This window comes from Pelecanus crispus, chromosome 5 (assembly GCF_030463565.1).
Source record: "Pelecanus crispus isolate bPelCri1 chromosome 5, bPelCri1.pri, whole genome shotgun sequence".
Taxonomy (NCBI): domain Eukaryota; kingdom Metazoa; phylum Chordata; class Aves; order Pelecaniformes; family Pelecanidae; genus Pelecanus; species Pelecanus crispus.
Genome location: NC_134647.1, coordinates 66,154,659 through 66,174,480, shown reverse-complemented (window position 1 = coordinate 66,174,480; position 19,822 = coordinate 66,154,659). Strand labels below are relative to the sequence as shown.

The following is a 19,822-nucleotide window of genomic DNA, read 5'->3' as shown; positions in this document are numbered from 1 at the left end:
CCTAAAGTTGTTTTTTTTTTTTTTTTTTCCTTAAACAATGATTTCTATAAAAAATGACAGAGGTCAATTCACTTGCAGCTAAATGCAGCTACAGCTGAAGTAAACAGAAAACCAGGGACATACTTATGAATTTACAGTGAAACTAGACTGAATGATGTCTAACGGAAAGGCTGAATGTTACCCAGAAAGGTACACTAACCCCTCCTCTTTTCTGTGATGTCTGAAAAACTCTTCAGTCAGGATTCTTATGCACAACCTCATTTGACCTCCAGTCTGACAGCACTTCTCCAGGGCTCTGTGGGAATGTTGCTCCAGTACTAAAGCAAAGGTAAGAGCACTACCAAAAGGGATGCTACTGGTTCTACATGAAGTGTGTAATGGAAATGGAGAAGTCTCATGACAGAAGATGAACTTACCCCAAGCTCAATATCTTCTGAATTGAGTTTGGACTGAATTGCTAAAAATCCATCCAACTCTGCAAACTGAAATAAAATAATCAGTATTATGTTAGTGAAATATGGTATTTTATCTTTTAAATAAGCTATTATAGAAAATACTCCACTGAGAGTTCCTGGGATGCCAACAAGTATCCTTTACCATGGAACATCACGTTCAACATAAGCTTTATTGTTTCCATGGGAATTCAGGGGCACACTGGGGAATGCAATTATACCTGGTACCAGTTTAAACATCAAGCTAGAAACTCTGTCTTAGATAAAAATGGATACAGGGAAGAAAGCTAGACCACATATAGCAACAGCTGACTGGCCTAGCACATTTAACAGGGAAACAGCACTGCAGCCTAAGCTGAGCTTTTGACTTCCTCTAGTCATAGCTATCATGTCAGGGTAAAGGTGCTCAAGGGAGAAGGCAGCAACTCAACAAGATTTATTTAGCAAGGCCCCTTCCCTACACATAGGCAGGATTAAAATCTTAAACCATTTTTTTCTTTGTGGTTGTCATAAAACTAAAGAGTGGAAAAACAAGTTGGGGGGAAGAAGAAATGATCTCTGAAGCCAAATGAATTCAAGTGACAAATAACAATTCTGCTTGGTTTACATTTACCTACCCTGTTTATCAGATCCACCAGCCACCCATGAGGTTCCTTGAACAATTAAAATATTAACAAATTAGTAGCTGCAACAATCAATGCTGAGCATTTGTCTTCTGAAACAGAGATTTGGACAGACACGTTCAGCCCATTAACCCACACCCCAAATGCATGCACTATTATTTCAAAGAAAATAGCAATGTGTTTGTAACAGCTCCTTTAGTAAGCATGTAGCTGGAGCTCTGTGAGGTTCTCATTAGCATCATCCTTTTTTGGACTCCGCTTGACATCACTGACCATGTGCTGTGGCAACAGTACGCACTGTGGCTGCTGAGTCACAAGCAACTATATTTATAGCACATTAGGAGCACTGAACACTACTAAAGAACCTTTCCCAAAGCAGCAGATGCAGACTTTTCTTTCTACTGCCACAAACTTGTTTTCTGAAGGAGAGGTGAACACGACTAAGGCTCCTTTTTCAGACCCACCCATCTGGAACAACTGTGACAAGACAGTGCAAACCTCAAAAACTGCCTCCTTGCCAGTGTGTCTGACTTGAAAATGTCCTACCCTTGGCTGTCAGAAAAGCATGAATTCTCTGCTACAACTGTACACTTTGAGTTATCCTGGTCATTTCACACTCAACAGCCAAACAGATGTCAGTCCTTAGATACAACAGATCTACCCGTCTGATTGTTGTGATGCTTCAGACATGAAAGTACACCAGTTTCTAAATCCAGCCTCTAACAGAGAACTGGGACAATCTCAAAGGACAAATTCATTTCTACAGACCAACATCTACTGAAGATCTATTTGCTGTAATTCTTGGTGACACATTTAAGCTTTCTTCTGTTGTAAATACCTACTAATCAAACAATCTTTTCTGAAACAAACACATCTACCCTAAAAATAGGTTTTAGGGCATGGCCATGCTCACCTTTTGAAAAGTGGATATGGGCGAGACAGCATGCATGTTCCCCTCCCTGAAGACTTCTGCCCAGTTTCTCTGGCATACCTTCATTCGATTCTTGAAATGATACTCATTGTCAGGGTTAAAAGCCTTGAAAGAAAAACCCATGGCAATGAACAGCATGGCTTACGCCAGTCTCAAAACTTATCTTGATAGTGTCTGACTTTTTCAGTTGAGTATTCTCCTGGTTGACAGTTAAAGATCTAGCAAAAAAATAAAGTTTAACAGAAGACCCCTGCCCCTGCCCCTCAGTTCTCACTGTATAAAGCATTCTGAAGCTTCCAATCTGCATAGACAATACGCAATACCCATGTGAGCCAGATATCTGTAAAAAGGGGGAGATGAACTCAAAGTACCAGTTTTAAAAAACACAGTGAAGTGACAGCAGGTGCGGTTTGGTTTTTGGTTTTTTTTTTGAGAGCACTTGTTTTCAAAAGTTTTGAACAGCACTCACCCCTTTATGAACTGCATATTGGACGTTAAAAATCTGCAGCAAGCAATGCCTGCAGATTGTGAGACAATACAGTACAACTTAAATATAGTTAGAAAAAGCAGCAGCAGCCTAAATATGAAATGCCAAATACCCAAATATTAGAAACTGCAAAGAGTCAAATACCATTGTAAGTACACTGAGCAGGCCCACAGGAATAGGATCTTGTTTTACTCTTTCTGCAACTAGGTCCACTAGCAGCATAAGCATGTTGTATATTCCTTCATGGATTTCAGTTCCCCATTTGTGAACAGCACTGGATGTCAACAGCTACAAAAGAAAAAAAAAAATTAAGTTTGAGCCCAATCACAAAACAGGAGAAATTTATCAACCCCAAGACTGTTTTCAGAGCAAATGTTTCCTTAGAGTGTACTGAACACTATCTGGTGTGTTTTTCAGGTGCTCTTTCTACACCAATGCCTTAAGAATTAATTAAATTTGTAATTTTGTTGAACACCTCAAATCACAGTTTATGACAGAAAATAAAATGTAGCAAAGCAAACTGTTTTCCATTTCCATGCACTAGTAAAGACTGCAACCTTTGCAAAGAACAACTAATATGCAAATAATTTGTTTGAAGACTAAAGACACAACTACTAAATCTTCAAGTAGGCATGCCACAAAGCTTCACTGATTCAGCCACAATAACCATTTATCGATTCATATTTTTTGAGCAGTTTCTATTGGAAAACAAAGAATATGTACCATGAAGAGAGAGGTATTTAATGCTGCTTTCGCGCCTATTGAAACATGCTCTTTAAATCTGATCTAATGGGGTTGTCTATAAAGGATGTTAAGCTTCCATCTGCAAATTTCTGCTAGCTGTGTCTGAACATAAGCAGTTAAAAAGCTGAATACTTTAAATACAATTACTTTTTGTAACATTTAAAGAAACAAGAGAGTTTCTTGCAAATATTTCAGCAAATTGTAATTCAGCACATTCTGAACTTAAATTTCTACAGATTATCTTTGTGGAGAAGCAATCTACACTGTTTATTTAATATGCAAAAAATACCAAGTGATTTAAAAGCATTATATGTAAAGCTATTACTCTAATAGCCAAATGAAAACAAAAATCCCTTAAATATACTTATATTCTCTGTATTTTAAGATTAGGACTAAGTAACTTTTTAAAAGGTATATATAAGTTTTTATACACATGGTCTAAAAACTGGGCAAGAAATTTAGGCAGTATCCAAAATGAATAGAATAGTGGGAAGTAAACTGGTTTGGGAAGCTCTGTAGAGAAAATTCACGATAACCCAGAGAAGAACAGCCAGAGGGGCACAAGTGTTCAAAAAATGGGTAGATGTGGTACTTTGGGATTTGGGATGTGGTTTAGTGGGCATGGTGGTGTTGGGTTGATGATTGGACTGATGATCTTGGAGGTCCTTTCCAATCTTAATGATTCCTAGTTTTTACTTTCATTATAAATAATCCAGCCACCAAGCCAGGAAGCATGCAATTGCTACTCTACCCTTAATTGGTTTAGTGGTGAACTTGGTAATGTTAGGTTAATGGTTGGACTGGATGATCTCAAAGGTCTCTTCCAACCTAAACGATTCTATGATTAGGCGTTAAGCACTGAGGGGAAAGACAAATTCTAAACAGATCATGCAAAGAGATAAGAAAGAATTTAGCAACCCGCCAAAGAAGGAGCAGAAAGAATAGAGTTAAAGGAAATCTGATTCTGAACTTGCAATTAATGGCTGTATCCAAGGGTCTTTAAACCTGTCTTTATGCTCCACTAATTACTACAGAGCTCTTCATTTAAGAAAAAAAAAAAAAAAAAAAAAAAAAAAGAGTGGGGGGGAGAGGAGGGGGGAAAAAAAAAGCTATGTGCCAGAATTGGGACTTTGTATGATTTTAATGTAAGTCTATGTATGATTTTAATCTAGGAAAACAGCCTGACTATGACTTTAATCTAAGAATATACTCACTAGTTACCATAGTTTCTGAAGTCTGGGTTACAAGACACTATTTCCACCATGAACAATGCAAAGAAACACTGAATTGGTCTACCAGACCTACTTACCTTTTTAAATGCTTCAGGCATACATCTGTCCATAAATCTCTTGCAATTCTCATCAGAATCAGAAAGACCTTTACAGAAAGGAGAGTGCTTTTTAAAATTATTTAAAAAAAAGAAAAAACCAACAACTTTTTAAGATTACCTCAGGGAGCTCATTGCAAGTTTTTGGGAACACCAACAAAAACCAGCAGTAATAAACATGCTACTGTTCATTCATAACTAGTACGCTTTTTCAGCCACAAAAAAACGTGTGAGTCAAGAGAACTTGCCTTGTAGAAATAAGAAGTTTCCCAATGTTCCATCTTTTACAACTTCCTCAAGCATTATTAGCACCATAAGTATTTCTCCCTTCAAAGTTTGTAACTTATACTGACTTCAGATCATTTCTGATGCTTCACAGCCTCCAACCAAAACGAAATCTAAGTACACCCTCTTAACACAGGTTAGAAGTAAAGAAGCAAACCAGAACCACCTAACACTTCCATTCTTCCAACAGATTATAACCTCCTCTTAGTCTGCCATCAGGCATGACGGAAAAACTATCTTGCACTCTTGTTATATACCAGTTGTTGGGCATGATGCCTCCATAACACTTGTAACCCCAGCCAAAGTACTGAATACAGAAAAGTCAAATTCAGGTCTAATGCAGTATAAGCATTTCACTAGGGAAAAACAACTAGTTATACAAGCATGGTACCGCATGGATTTAGATGACAGCTTGTTTTTACTAATGGAAAATAACCAGCACAACGAAAAAAAGAGTCAGTAATTCAGCTCTGAAAAACAGTAAGTCCTACAATCATCAGAACATAAAGAAACATGTGCTCCACTTTTTAAAAAGCTTAAGTAAGCAAATTACTTTAGAGAGAAAAAAAGAGACCAACATTCTTTTTACAGCATTGGGTAGAATAGTTCACTGTTAACACTTTCACAGAGATGTGATCAGGGTGCTAAATAAACAACTGCAAGACTAATATGAAAGACGTAACTGCCTACCATACTGTCTATGAAATCCTTTAAACAGATAATCTTTATATGTGTAGAAAGCAAACTTACCTAGTCTTGCCAGGCAGGTGGATGCAATTAGGCACTTGCCTAGAGACTCTTCCCGCTTATAGGGTATGGACCAGTGATCTGTTAAAACTCTGCTCTCCAGTTCATACAAGTTAGTTGTTGGAAACTCAATACCTTCACCAGAGCAATTCCCATTTTCATCATTTTTCTGTGAATAAAAAGGAAGTTCAAGTGAAACAATGTTTTTCTTTCTCTCTCCTAGACACTTTAAGGATTTAGTAGCTTCAGAAAAAGTGGCTGTGCTTATAAGCATGTCAAATTCTTAACAACCCTGAGGCTGCTCGTATTTTTCAAAGTAGAATTTAGTATTTCAATTTGAAGTGAAGGGATTACATACCTTTATGTATTTCATGTAGGTGATAACTACTATGTTTACATGACTAATTGCTAACTAATTGCCTATTTAAGTGGCAAATCTTGTTCCTTAGCATATCAGATCCTAGAGTCAGGTGGTAAGTACTTCCAGTCCCTGTGAGACTGCAGAGTACAAACCCTGATCTTCATAGATCTGCATATTAATCCTCTGTTCAACAACTGCTGTAGAATATGGAATAGTTTATTCTAACAGAGGCCAATTTAATCACTTTCTCACCTCATCACATTAAGAAATAAAAAAGACTAATCCAGTACATCAGGATTTTTTTTTTTTACCAGCTAATTATCCAAAACAAAAATTACATCTCAAATATAGTTGTCCAACAAGGAAACTACAATTGCCCTTGTCCTGAAGTCAAAATTAGTTACTGGAATATGTTCTGGAAGGCAAACAGGGAAAAAGCAAGCAGATGTCTGCAGCTTGGCTTCACAGGTTTCCTTGCTAGTACCACTAAACAGCAGCTATTTCTGTGTACAGACAGAACACAGAATTAGCCCCATGTTCTTTGCTAAGTGCCATATAAGGTAACTGCCTCAACAGTGCCAAATGAAAGAGTAGACAAGTTATCCATTTATTTTCTTTTGTTTATTTTTTAACCTCGCACAGACGCTAGCTACCCAATGTGTCAAAGAGTTCACATTGACTAACTTTCCCAGCCTTCACAAGGAGAAAGGACGGAATGTCTGGATCAGGCCTGGCAGCAACCAGGAGCAACTGTCAGAGACAGAGGAAAACACAAGTGCAGCGACAGTAACAAGATCCCCCTGAGAGAGAAGCCAGGGACATGTAGGGAGGAAGGACAAGCAGGAAACACGCTCAAGAGTAAAAAAAGGACAAAAAAAACCCCAACACCCCCCCCCCCCCCCCCCCAAACCCACCAAAACCCAAAAAACCAAACAGTGTCAGTAAAGTGAATGGAACAAAAGAATAAACCCAAAGAACTGAGCTCAGGAGGGCATGGTATACAAAGAATGAAATCAATGTATGCAGATAACTGTGCTTCCAACTGTCTCCCTCCACTTGCTATTTGCAGGATCAGACCTGTTTATTAAAAAGTAAATGTGTCATATTCACTTTCACAATGATTCAAAAATATTAAGCCAAGGAAACAGCAATTGTATAGAGCTTACCCTTTAAAGTTCACTGGTGCAGGTGACAATAACACACAGTGGCCAGACTTACTAACAGGTTCTGGAGAGCAGCAGTAAAGTTTATAGGAATGGAACACAAAATAGTGCTCAGAAAAACACATGTCAGTGTTTGGGAAGTAAGGTGCCACCTTTCCCCAACCCTCCACTAAACATTTAGTCCTAAGTTTGTCATTATGGGAAGTTGTACTTTAACAGACCTGAATATCAACTTCTGAAACTGTAGTCGTCTGATCCAGTACTATGCATGGAAGTCTAATGTAATTCACATCTAGCAAATAATGCCCTGTTGAAATACTTCCAAGTTCTGGAGAAGAGACGTTTGAAGGTCTAAATTAAAAGACACTAACAGCATTTAAAACCAAAAGTTTTCTAGGAAATATCCTGTTGTATTGATTAAACAAACAACAGTTAAGTTTACAGCTTTTGTAAAGGACACCCATCCAGAACACAAATCCATTTCCTGTAGAAAATAAATGTGCAGTTATAAAGAAAGCTCTTACAGTAACAGTATGGGATACAGCAATTAGTCTAATAAAGGTAGACTGAGTGTAATATAAACACTCAATTGCTTGGTCCCACATCTCAGTTCAGCCTAGACTTGTAGCAAAGGAAAACAACACTTCAACAAATGATTATAGTAACACTTGCTCCATTCCCTGAAGGAAAGTGTTCACATTAAATAAAAATATCCATTGCTAACACTAGTTTAAGATGTGTAGTCTAATAGCAGCACAGACCTTCAACTGTTGCTGAAACACTTCACCTGTTGTTCTGCTTCCCCATCTGCATCTAAGCAATGTTGCCCTTTATTTACCTCTTTGCACACAAGTGATTGCCAGTGTCTGTAATATGGAAATTCATACAGAAAGAGTGAAATAACACATGTTCTTTACTGTACACGCAGCTCCCACAAACAAAGGCATTACCATAAACTGCACTAAGGATATGTCTGGCCTATTGCTGGATTGAGTCTACCAACAATGCAGTGAAAAGACATTTTTTTTTTTTCCCCAGAAGAAATAGAAACAGGTGCAGTACTAAGAATATTGCCCTAATAACAACAGGAACTATTTGTATTGAAGGAGCACATCTTTGGCACATTCCACTAATTAGAGACAAGTCTTCTTGCTTGTCAGTTTTCTGCTACTAAAACCCTGCCCAGAAAGTATTGTTTAATTATTTATTAATTTTAGAACCCATCACATACAAGTAGCTTCACAGCTGCTGTGAAACCTGCAACAGTCTCAAATAAATGCCTAGGTAGTTTAAAACTCAAATTCCCCTTCATACCATTAATAAATTTAATACCCTATATTTTTTGGAGATTACTGCTATGTTCAGTTTATATTACTGCAGACTGAGTCTTGTTTCTTGCAACATAATCTGGTATGAGTAACAGTCTCTTTAAAGACATTTGCTGCTCTTTCATAATTAGTGTCTTTCCATACAAAAAAAACCCCCAAACTGTTCACCACCCAACTTTTAAATTGATTTGTGTACAGCTCTTCTAAGTGACAGCTTTAGTAACAGCAGCTAGCAGCTGCTGTAGCAAGGTGCAACGCCAGGTTAGCTCTTGCATAACGTTAAGTTGGCTCACTAACCAACACATGCTGAAAATCTTACTTGCTCTGTCGACATTCACAAATGCAACACATCACAGCTCTGAACAGGTAGCCACAATTAACACTTCGTAACTGAGGAGCTACGAATTGTCAATACAGACTCTACTGACATGGGTCCACAGGTGAAATAAAGGCTTTTAAAGAAAGAGTATGCTATAGATGAAAATAAATAGTACACAAAGCCATGTCAGCCTCCCCAAAAGTGGTTTTCTGGGTCTCTTTTTGGGGGAATTACTTTTTTTTTTTTTTTTAATATATATAGAAACTCCCTCCCTCCCCTCAAATAAATTACTTAAGAATGGTGTCTGCCAGTTGATGATGACCGCAATCAGGCCTATGCAATTCTAGCTGAACAGACTTAATACTGGACTGATGCCTGACGTGTTAGTGATATTCTCCACCAATAGAACAGTAAAAAGCAAAGAAACTATTCCTGGCAGCCAACAGGTCATCCAAAGATAAACGGTTTAAAAGTCTGTAAAAATCACCTGTTTTCTGAGAGAGGAAATCATGGCGCACATCACACATCCTGTGACTATTCTCCCTTCTGCAACCAAAATCTTGAGACCAAAAAACATTTGCTGGCAAACCTTTAACATCATTTTCCATGCCTTCTGATATAGCTCTTATTACACAAAAGCCCTGAAGATCCCCCCATTCTAACAGCATTACTTCACTCTTTCTGTTTATTTTCAAGGTGTGAAAATGCAGTTATGTCCAAACATACACACACAGGCTCTCAAGAGAAATCTCCTCACATGAACAGTCTCAAGCACTGATTCAAGATTCTCACTCTGGGGACCTGGCACCTCCTAGGGTTGTTTGCAAGGCTGAATAAACAAAAATTGTTAAATATCTGATCCATAAAGCATTGTGTAAATCTGTAGTATAAAACCTTCCATGGAAGACTAACACAGAACAAAGATTCACCGTCACAAAAAAAGTGAAATATAAATTAACTTTAATTGCCAAATGGTCACCGTTCAAAGCTTCAAGATGTATTCCTGCAGTGTTCAGCTAATTAACTCATCAAACACTGTTTAACTAAAGCCACTGATGTTTACCATACCACACTGGTCACTTTACATAAAATAACAAGGAATTTAAGAAAGTGTTTTGATGCTAATTGGCAGTCTTAGTAATGAAATTACAGTCAAATTAGAATTTAGTTTGTTGATTTGGTTTTGATAGAAGGCTACCAACAGAATTTATTACCACCAGAGCTAAGTCACATTATGTGCTCTTGAGTCTAGTATAACTTATGAAACAGAACACCGAAGTCATGTTTCTTTCAACAAGCAACAGGATCAGACTTTCTAAGATACCAGCAGACCAAGCAGTTCTCTTTACCCTCATGCCTCTCTAATAAGTGATTTTCACAAAATGACCACAATATTATAGCCAAGAAAACAGATTTTTGATGCTTCACTGTAGTGTTAAAAAAAAACCAAAATAAAATGTATTTTATTACTATGTAGCTACAAACAGGACCAAATTTAATTGCTTTGAAAAGCAGTAATGAAAAAAATGCTTAAAGCCAGAATTAGAAGCCAAAAATTCTAGGTCCACCTTTCAGTTTTTATCACAGACATACTAAGCAATAATGAGGAAATCAATTTTTCAATGCTTCAACTTCCCCAGCTGTAAAGTGTCAACAGTGGTATTTCCCTCTGCCACAGCATGCTGATGCACCATTCACTAGTGTTTGCAAAGCACTGCAAGGTGCTCAGGTGGAGGCAATGTGAGAGTATACATCAAATACCCATAAGGACAGAGCATTTCTCTGCTCTCTGATCTATTATGTCCATCAATTTGTGGGAGAGGCCGTGAATTCTAAAGTCATGACTTCACAGTCCGTCTATCTGCCAGACTACTGATGAAAGCAGCTTTTACTTTCACACCTGGATGTCAATTCTTTTTCTTTTAATTAACTCCTAAAAGGAAGATATTCTGTTATGTAGAACTGAATCACAGGGGTAAGAACTAAAAGGCTTTCAAACAAAATCAAAGCTACCACCTTGCACTTACACTTGAACACACTAAGCATGAGGTATTGAACATTTAAAAAAACTGTTACATTTTCATACCTGTAACCGACTTGCTTTTTATAAAGTGGTGCTTCAGGAGCTTAAAGAACTTCTTTAAACTCATGTTAAGTGGCAGATGTGGGAACAAAATTGAAAAGCATTTCCCAGTTGCCTGTTCTTGCCATCAGATCAAACTCATTCAACCCACATTGCTAAGAGCAAGCTTGGTATCCTTTTATGAATATGACAATATTAGCAAGCCTCAGAAAATGGTGTCATATATGGAATTTCCACCTATGTTTCTTATTTGGCCATAAGAAAACCCACTGTGATTTCCTAAATGTTTTACTGATGAACAGACACTTATTTGTATAGTGTAGTAACAGTTTTCAACTGTTTTTAAGTCCTAAACAGATACAGCATCTTGCCCTTGCATTTTCATCCACAAGAAAATACCTGTATGCAAAACTGCTGGAGTACAGCGACAGATAAGAATGCTTTTTGTTATTTATGTTCTGCTAAGAGAAAGTAAGCTCATTGGGGAAATATACGGATGTTTTATTCTTTTTACATAGAAATTGAGCTCTTTAAATTTTTACTATGCACTACTTTATATAAGCTAACGTAGTCTTGTCATAAGAAAAAATATTAGTATTTCATCATGTTAATACAAAGGAACGATACCAGTCTACCACTAAAGGAAAATAAATCCTAGGTTACAGACTTCACCTAAGTGAAGCAGATTTGGACTCTCACCTCACCATAAAAACATCCTAAGAAAATTCTGATTTATTTAGTGAATGTTCTCGCAGAAAGTTTTGGACACTGACCTTAACTGAGAGTAGTACAAGTGCACTATCAAGAATGCATGGTTAGATGAGACCCTTCTTAGTAGTTGTGGTTGATTTGTTACAATCCCTTACAAAAACCCCATGGCTCCTCCCCTTCCCCCCCATCTCTCACAACCAAGAACTGTGTAAGACTGGGAATAAGAACACAACATTAATTTGAAAATAAAAATAAATTCAGCAAAGCTAGAAATTAACTAGCATTTTCTAAAAGCATTGCTTGCACTGGTCTCCCTGATTTCCAGGGTGATGGTGCCATGTTACTAAGCAATATTCCCCAATATACGTGCCTAGTTGTTCAGAGATAAACACAGTACTAAGCATCACAGCAAAACTAAATAATTGAAGCTCTATAAAGACCACATTTGAATTAAAAGATTCATTTAACTTAAGAAAGAGGAACACCTTTGCCCTTTTATACTTCTATTACCACAGTATTTAGTGGAATCTGAGACAGATTTGTTACAACCACTTTTGGCAATGTATTTTAAAGTTTGATAACTAGTTGTAGGCCAGGGAGAGGTCACGGAAAGCACTGTTGAGAATGCCATTCATAAGGAACCAAGGAAAACACACTTATCTTGCATGTGTTTTCAGTATTGTCTGTGGATATATTTAAAAAACTTACTCCATTAGCGTAACTACAAACAGCCAGACTCTGAGTTGATACCATTATTCCTCCCAACCCCTGAGTTTTCATAAGCACAAAACCCCATGCTTATTTCCAAATAACTCAAAATAACTTTGTGTGGTATCAGATAAACATTGTGCTTTAATACAATAAAACAATGAATCACAAATGCTTAGCATTTCAGTACTTAAAATTAAGTCAATACTTCTATCTCCCTTTGCCAAAACACCAGGCATTAATAGAGAAGTGCTGCAGAAACACTAGATAAAGTATTTATTATAACATTTTAGCAACCAAAGGTCAAGCTCTGGAAGGGAGAATTAATTCAGTAACACTGCTAAACACTCATCTGTACTTCTGTTCTACGGGTACATACTGATGTATGTGAGACACAAACTAGAACCGACAAAGCAGCTGACAATGTCTTTGAAATCAAGTTCTACAATGTGTAATTACAAAATTGTGATTAACTAACATAAAAAAAACCTTTAAATGCCTCTCAAGACTGCTCTGCTGGGCATCTGAACAAGAGAAAGCCAGAACTGCTGTAATGAGCAGGAAGATCAAGTGGCAAGAAACATGGAGCACATTGACTTTTTGATTAATTTTAATTTGGCCCATGAAGCATAACTGAAACATACATACCAAAGACTATTCCTAGGGCAGCACAAATACGTGTTTTTTTCAAAATAAGAGCGTACAAAAGAAACAGGCACTTCCTTTCCATCTTTGCCCTCCTCATACAAAGAGCTACTGTTCCTTAATCCAAAAGCAATCCCAATGATTTGCTGGAATTAACTTCTAACACTGGCTAATTTGTTTTTATTCTCATTCTTCCTCAGTATTTCACTTCCTTATTAAACAGCTGCCACAGAATAGCACTGTAAACTGGGAAGATGACCAGAAAATGCCTCCAGAGAACATTATATGAAAGACACTTCCTGCCCAGCTGAGAAGTTGGCTATACAGAGCTGACTCCTACCTCCACTGACGAACCAGTAATTATGAAGTGCTTGTCTGAATCCGAAGATTACTCTAACAATCACATTGCATGATAATGAGTTTATAAGTTATGAGAAACAAAGCTTACGTTTAAAATTAACCAACTGCAACTCTCAGTATTACCCCTATTTTCCATAATTTCATGTAGCATCTCTATTAGTCTGTGTTATTACCAAGAATGAAACCCAGGGTTTCTTTCAAAATCCAAGAAAGCATTAACATAACCAGAATCTAAAAAGACGTTCTACACCAGGGCCACTAATTTTTGAAAACGGTGATGCTGAAAACCAGGAGTGCTAAAATACTAATTCCATTTGACATTCTGATGGCATCCAGCCAGGGACTCAATGCCAGAATCCACCACAGAGCTTTATTTAATTGCTTAATTGTTTTACAAGGCCAATTCCTAGACAAGCCACACTGTAAAACTTCCACATAAGAATGCCAGAAATATGCACTTTTGCAAAGCTCAACACTACTTAAAAGACAGGAGACTGACTTTAAATTTATAAGATTGTAGCATGAAATCCATCTCATTCACTTGAAGGTTAAATACCGTTTTCCTCTTTAAATAAATACAGCTCTTTCCATTCAAGGATCAAAGAACTTCACAAGCCTGACGTCCGTGATACTCCTAATAAAGCACACACCATTATCCTCATTTTACACACTAAAAGCTAAAGCAGAGGTTAAGTTACACACCCACCGTGACGCAGCACATCTGTGGCAGAACTGCTTTCAGTACTGAGCTCTAATAATGAGGAGGGATAGGGTTTTAAACACAACAGTTCTGCAGCATGACTAGCAAGAATGTTGCTGGCACTGTTGTTACTCATTACAGTCGCTGGCCTGTTTCTTTCACAAAACCCCCTTCTCTTGAAATCAAACAGCACCTCAAAAGCAATCTTGGACAAGTTTTATTATAAACCTTATCTAGTAAAATCTGGTGTATATGAGCTTTTGATCCAGTTCAACTAAAAAAAAAAAAAGAAAAATCAAAAGAGCACATGCTATAAGAGACAGGAACAGCTAGAAGGTAATATAATCCGTTAATCACAATTTACCCAAAAGGTCATAGTAATGACTCTCACAAGGTGTTTAAGAACAAATCAAGATTATTTTAATAAAGGTTATACAAACCATTGTTATATGTTCAATATTTTTAGTGTAGGTAGGTTCCTACCCTTTACCGCAATTTTAGGTTCTCTGGTCACGATCCCCACATTCATTTGGCCTGTCTTCTCCACCCCATTCCTCCCCAACTCATCAAAGTCAGCACTTGCGGCACTCATGGCTATTCATGGACACACTGACAGACATTGTCCTCACATTCATTTATAGTCTTATCTTAATTTCTAAGGATTTAGCAGCAGTTCATAAAACAGCTTATCTGTCAGTCGTATGAAAAGATGAGTATATCATCCTTCCCCCCGCCCTGTAAAGAAGCATACTGTAAAAATCTGTACATTGGCTAAGGAATAAAGACAGAAATCCCAGATTCTTGCCAAAATGCACTTACCAGATTTACTTCAGCAGACAGACATAAACATAGAAGTTATGTCAAACAGGCAAAGTTACCTCTTGTAAAAGCAGGTGATCTCAGCCTGTCAAAGTGGTTTGGCACTACACAGGGCAAAACTTCAAACTAACTGTAAACCTGAAGTTGAACTTCCTGACATTTCAGGAAGACTGCACAAATGAATGCAAAGTCCCCTCTGTACTTCCAAGTTTGTCTGGCCTTTTTCTTTTAATGAGTTAAGCATGGCCATGCTAACAGCATCAATGCCAGAGGCGCACCACAGGTGTTAACTTAAAATTGAATCAACTGTATGTTCTTTGGAAGACATTAGCCTGCTGAAACTGAAGTTTTAGCCCTCACGAAAATGAATTTACGTATGTCTTCATCTCAAGTCTCACACAGAAAGCACAGAGCACATGTCAGACCAGCTCACAGCAGCTGTCTTGCTTCTGGGCCAGTTATCCCAAATTCAGGCTTCTGTGACACTTGTAGACACCCCGAAGACCAGCAGTCTGGACCACTGCAAGAGGATTCACGCTGGTTTTACTAGTATGGTAAGTACCTGCTTGCTGTGCTGTTCTCAAAGAAAACCAACAGACAAGCCTTTCTTTGATCAACATGCTTACTGAACAGAACAGATTCTAACATTATGTAATAGAAACCAAAAAACCATATGCAAACATAATGGATTCATTACTCATTAGGGAAAACGTAAAGTGTTTAATCATTCATAAATCTATTCTTGTATGTAAGGTAAACTGTACTCAGCCAAAAAAAGAATGTAAATATAAAGTATAGACCTGTTACACACGTCTTGGAGAATGACTAAAGCTTTCTTGTTATTTTTAAATTAAAAAAAAAAAATCTAATCCTAACTTTTGTTCATGAAGAAGATTACTAGACCAGAAAATTTTTATTTAGGATAAGATTTCTAATAATTGTGCTCTTTTGATTTATATGTTCATGTACATTGCTGATATATAAAACCCAAAAATCAAACCAAAAATCTAACATACCACTACCTCCACACTAAATAAAAGTTAAATCTGGTATTAGGATGAGAATGAGGAATACACACTCTAAGAGCTGTTAGAAAGAGAGATGATACTGAGAGGAAGAAAACCAGAAATAATATCTGAATTACCACAAGATAGTATGGGGTACAATATGTTTCAACATAACATATATGACCACAATGAATAATACAGCTATTTGTGCAATGGCTTTCTGTACAGTTTCATATGCCATAAGCTTGTGTTAAATGGAAAACTACTTACTGATTAGCCATTTAAATAATAGCTGTAGCTTATTAAATGTAGTTTGAGATTATATTTGAAGAATAAAAACCACAAGACCTGATCATATAACATTTTCCCCCTTTTATAAAATATATGTCAAAAGCTGCTATGTTGTACTGCAATATTAGACAAATAAGCACAGGCAACAATCCCAAGTCTTAAGATTTTTACAGGTGTAACTCATATTACAAAAATATTGGTTTGCATACATGTGCAGGAGTTGACAGATGCTCATATGCAAATTAATCCAATTACTAAACTGAGGCCTGAATTTATATAAAGTTTCATGTAGCAAGATACTGCAATCCTTCTGAAATGCCTACTTTGTGCAGTCATTTGCCTACATTGAAATGGTCTGGTTTCCCTCCTGTGGGTTAACAAGAACACAAGTCAAAGCAAACAAGAACATAAGTGGCAAAGGAAACTATAAAGTGTAAGTAAGTTTGGTCCGACACGCAAGCTGAAATAATAGGGGGAAAAAATCCTCTTAGTCAGAGTTGTCAAAGTGTCATTTATAACAGGAACAGGAGTGGGGAAAAAAAAGCACTTCTCTGAAGTTTACACTGACAGCTTCTCTTGAAATGTCACCCTGACAACCCAGATTGTCCCAACCATAACTATATCTGATAGGAAAATCAGATGACAACTCTTGGTGGCTACAGAGATCTGAATGCAAACAAGCAGAACCCTCATTCACTCCCACCCCTTCAAAGAAAAGGTTAGAAACCAGTTCCCTATTTCTTCCATCAGTGCAGTTAAACAGGGACTCCTCTTCTGCACAGCACATGTGCCGTCCCACAGATCACCTTACTCCACAGGCATGCATCATCATCTTATATGATCTTACGATCTAACCCAGTTAATTCAGTGAACAGGATCATGTATCTTTATTCTGCAAGACTAGACTTCAATATACCAAGGCTTTGGATACAGATGATCTGTGCAAGGGTAGCTATACACAAGAAGGTATGTGCATGTATCCTTCATATATATATGTATTTATAGATACATACACACAAGTACGCAGAAGGATACCACTTGTGGTGCAGGACATCCCAGGATACTGTTCACTGAAGCCTGGGAGGGTACATGAGTTTCCCTGGTTTTACTCGTGCTTAGGCATCTGCTATTGACTACTTCTTGAGACAGACACTACGCAAGGTGGCCCTTTGGTACCGCACAGCAGAGCTGTTCTTCCATTCTGATCCCCACGAGTTCCATAGTCTGGACACTATTAATTAGTTCTTTTCATATGAGCACTGTGGGGAGTTTTGGAAAAAAGACCTGGAGGAGGAGAAGGCTTTACATTAAGTGCTACAAGACTGTTCCAGGCAGCAGGGAAAGCACCATGAGCATGTCTGCTGGCTGAGGAGTTCAGAGTTCTGGAAGAGGATGGAAGAGAGACAAGAAAGAGGCAGAAAAGGAGGAAGGAGAGAAACTAGGAAAGGCTGGCATTCTCCAGCACTTCTATCTACTTCAGGTCCGTTTTAGAACAGTTATAATTTAAGTTACGAGTTAAAACCTTTATTCTGAAAATATCAGAACTCACTGCGTTCCTATTTCAGAATTTATGCTTAGCTTATCCAAATAAAACTGTACGCAAAGTAATACCCAGACTGCACTTTCCTTCACATTGTGCAAACAGTTAAAAAAAATTAGACAGTCATTAGTCACTCCGATTATGCAAGAAAGCACAAGAGGGGGAGAAAAAAAAATAATTCTACGGTAGCCACACATTCCTAGAATGCCAAGGGAACAGCCCGGGTGCTCTTCACCTTGCAGCGATCGCAACGAAGAGCCACGGCGCGCACTCCCCGGCACCGAGCGGGAGCAAGCCGGCGAGGCGGGAAGGCGGTGGGAAGAGAGGCCCCGGGCACGCCGCCCCGGCCCGGGGGCCGGCGGGGCCAACCCCGCGGGGAGCGGCGGCTCCCCGGGGCACCCTCCCGCCGCACCCGCGCCCCGGGACGACGCCTGCCCGCCGGCACCCCCGCAGCGGGGAGGCTCCCGGGGAGCTTCCACTCGCCCCGCGGGGAGGCCGGCGCTGACAGGAGGCCGGCCCCGGGGCGGCCCGCCCGGGGCAGGCCGCAGCTCACCTCGGTCTCCACCACTTCGTGGTAGGCGGGCGGCGGGTCGAAGCCGCCGCCTCCGCCGCCGCCGTCCCCGTCGCCGCCGCGGGGTCCCTGCCCGCCGGCGGGGGAGCCGTGCCCGCCCGGCGGCCCCTGCCCGCTCTCCATGGGCTCGTAGCCACCGTAGTGGAGGCCGGGCCGCTCGTTGGTGAGCAGCGCCACGGCCTCGTTGATGTCGTTCTTGGCCAGGCGCAGGGCCTTGCGGATGGCGGCCGCGTCCGAGAAGCCCATGCAGAGCAGCGTGGTCATGTGCTGCTCCTCCTCGCTCTCCATGGCCGCGCCGCGCCGGGCCGCGCCGGGCCGGGCCGGGGGAGAGGGGGGAGGAGGGGGCCAGGAACCGAGGGGCGCCGGGCTCAGGCGCTGCCCGCCCCGCGCGCCGCCATGTTGACGGGAGCGCCTCTCCCCTCCGCCGCCGCCGCGGCGGCCGCCCCCGCCCCCCCGCGCGCGCCCTCACACACGCGGCCCCTCCGCCCCGCCCTCAGCCCGGAAGCGGCGGCGAAGCCCGGCTGGGGAGCGCACGCCGGGCCCGCGTCACGTGGTGGGGGAGGCGCAGCGCGGGCGCGAATGGGCTGGCGGGGGGGGGGGGGTGCGAGGGAGCGGCTGTCGCCATAGCAACAGGGGCGGCCGGGCGTGTCCGGCTATGTCACGTGAGGGGAGCGGCGTTGCCAGGGGAGCGGGACCCCGGCCCGGCTCGGGCCTCGCTGCGGCCTGGCGGTGCCTCAGCAGCCGGGCCGCCCTGTGCGGCGGAGCCCGCCTAGCGGGGGCCGGGCTGCCGGGCGCAGGCTGCGCGGCCGGCCTCCTGCTCGCTGCCGGTAGTTCTTCCTTTAATTACGGCTCTTACTGTGAATAAATCCCGCAGGGGCACGGCGGGCGGGGCGGTGGCTGGGCTTTCACAGCGAAACACGAACAGGCCCACGGGGGGGGGGGGGGGGGGGGGGGGCTAGGCAAGGCGGGAAAGCGGGCAGGGGCTGGCGCACGGCCTGGGTGCCTGGGGACGGGGAGCTACTCGGGCAGGCGGTAGGCAGGTGTCCTCTGAGGTGATGAGGGTCGGATTTAAGGCGAAACGAAGTCCTGGCCCCTGCCGAAAGCTCCTGCCCTGCCTGCACTTGTGGGTGGCAGCTGGACAGCAAGTCCTGGGCCGGAGGAGGTAAGCGGCGGTGTTTTGGGCATGCCCGAGTGGAGGATGTGGCTTCCAGAGGCACACCGAGAAGTTACTATCTAACCGCAGGCGGAGCGCTGCTGTCACTGCCAGCTTCCAGCTTATTTCTCTGTAGAAATGTGTTCTTCAAGTGCTTCGATATAGCAAACAGAGATGCAAATCCATACAAAATGAAGTAAAGTGCAATCCGATAGCAAAAAAACTTTCAAAATTGCTAGTGCCCAAAGCAGAAAATAAGTTGTATATGTTTCTTAGACACACTTAGTGAACTCTGGTACTGCACAGAAGTCAGTAGATCTGGATCTCCTGGCAATCTCCCAGGCAAAATTTATCACTGTGTTTTAGTGATGTGTTTTCTATGTCCAGAGAAGAGGAACGAAGGAGGAAAAAGGTAATAGATTCGTCAGGATCAGTGTTGGTATCTGCATATATACGTTTGTCTTTGG

At 40.7% G+C, this 19,822-nt stretch overlaps 1 protein-coding gene across 1 annotated transcript in view; it reads right to left on the bottom strand.

Moving 5' to 3' along the window:
• The window catches only part of USP24 (ubiquitin specific peptidase 24), a 67,371-nt gene extending 48,881 nt beyond the window's left edge, over positions 1-18,490 (bottom strand). Inside the window, exons 1-7 of the mRNA XM_075711628.1 lie at positions 18,185-18,490; positions 5,600-5,765; positions 4,547-4,614; positions 2,638-2,781; positions 1,989-2,111; positions 1,070-1,105; positions 417-482 (exon numbers count right to left, since the gene is read on the bottom strand). Coding sequence (XP_075567743.1) covers positions 417-482; positions 1,070-1,105; positions 1,989-2,111; positions 2,638-2,781; positions 4,547-4,614; positions 5,600-5,765; positions 18,185-18,490 — 909 coding nt within the window. The remainder of the gene's footprint in view (positions 1-416; positions 483-1,069; positions 1,106-1,988; positions 2,112-2,637; positions 2,782-4,546; positions 4,615-5,599; positions 5,766-18,184) is intronic.
• Positions 18,491-19,822: the final 1,332 nt, after the last annotated feature.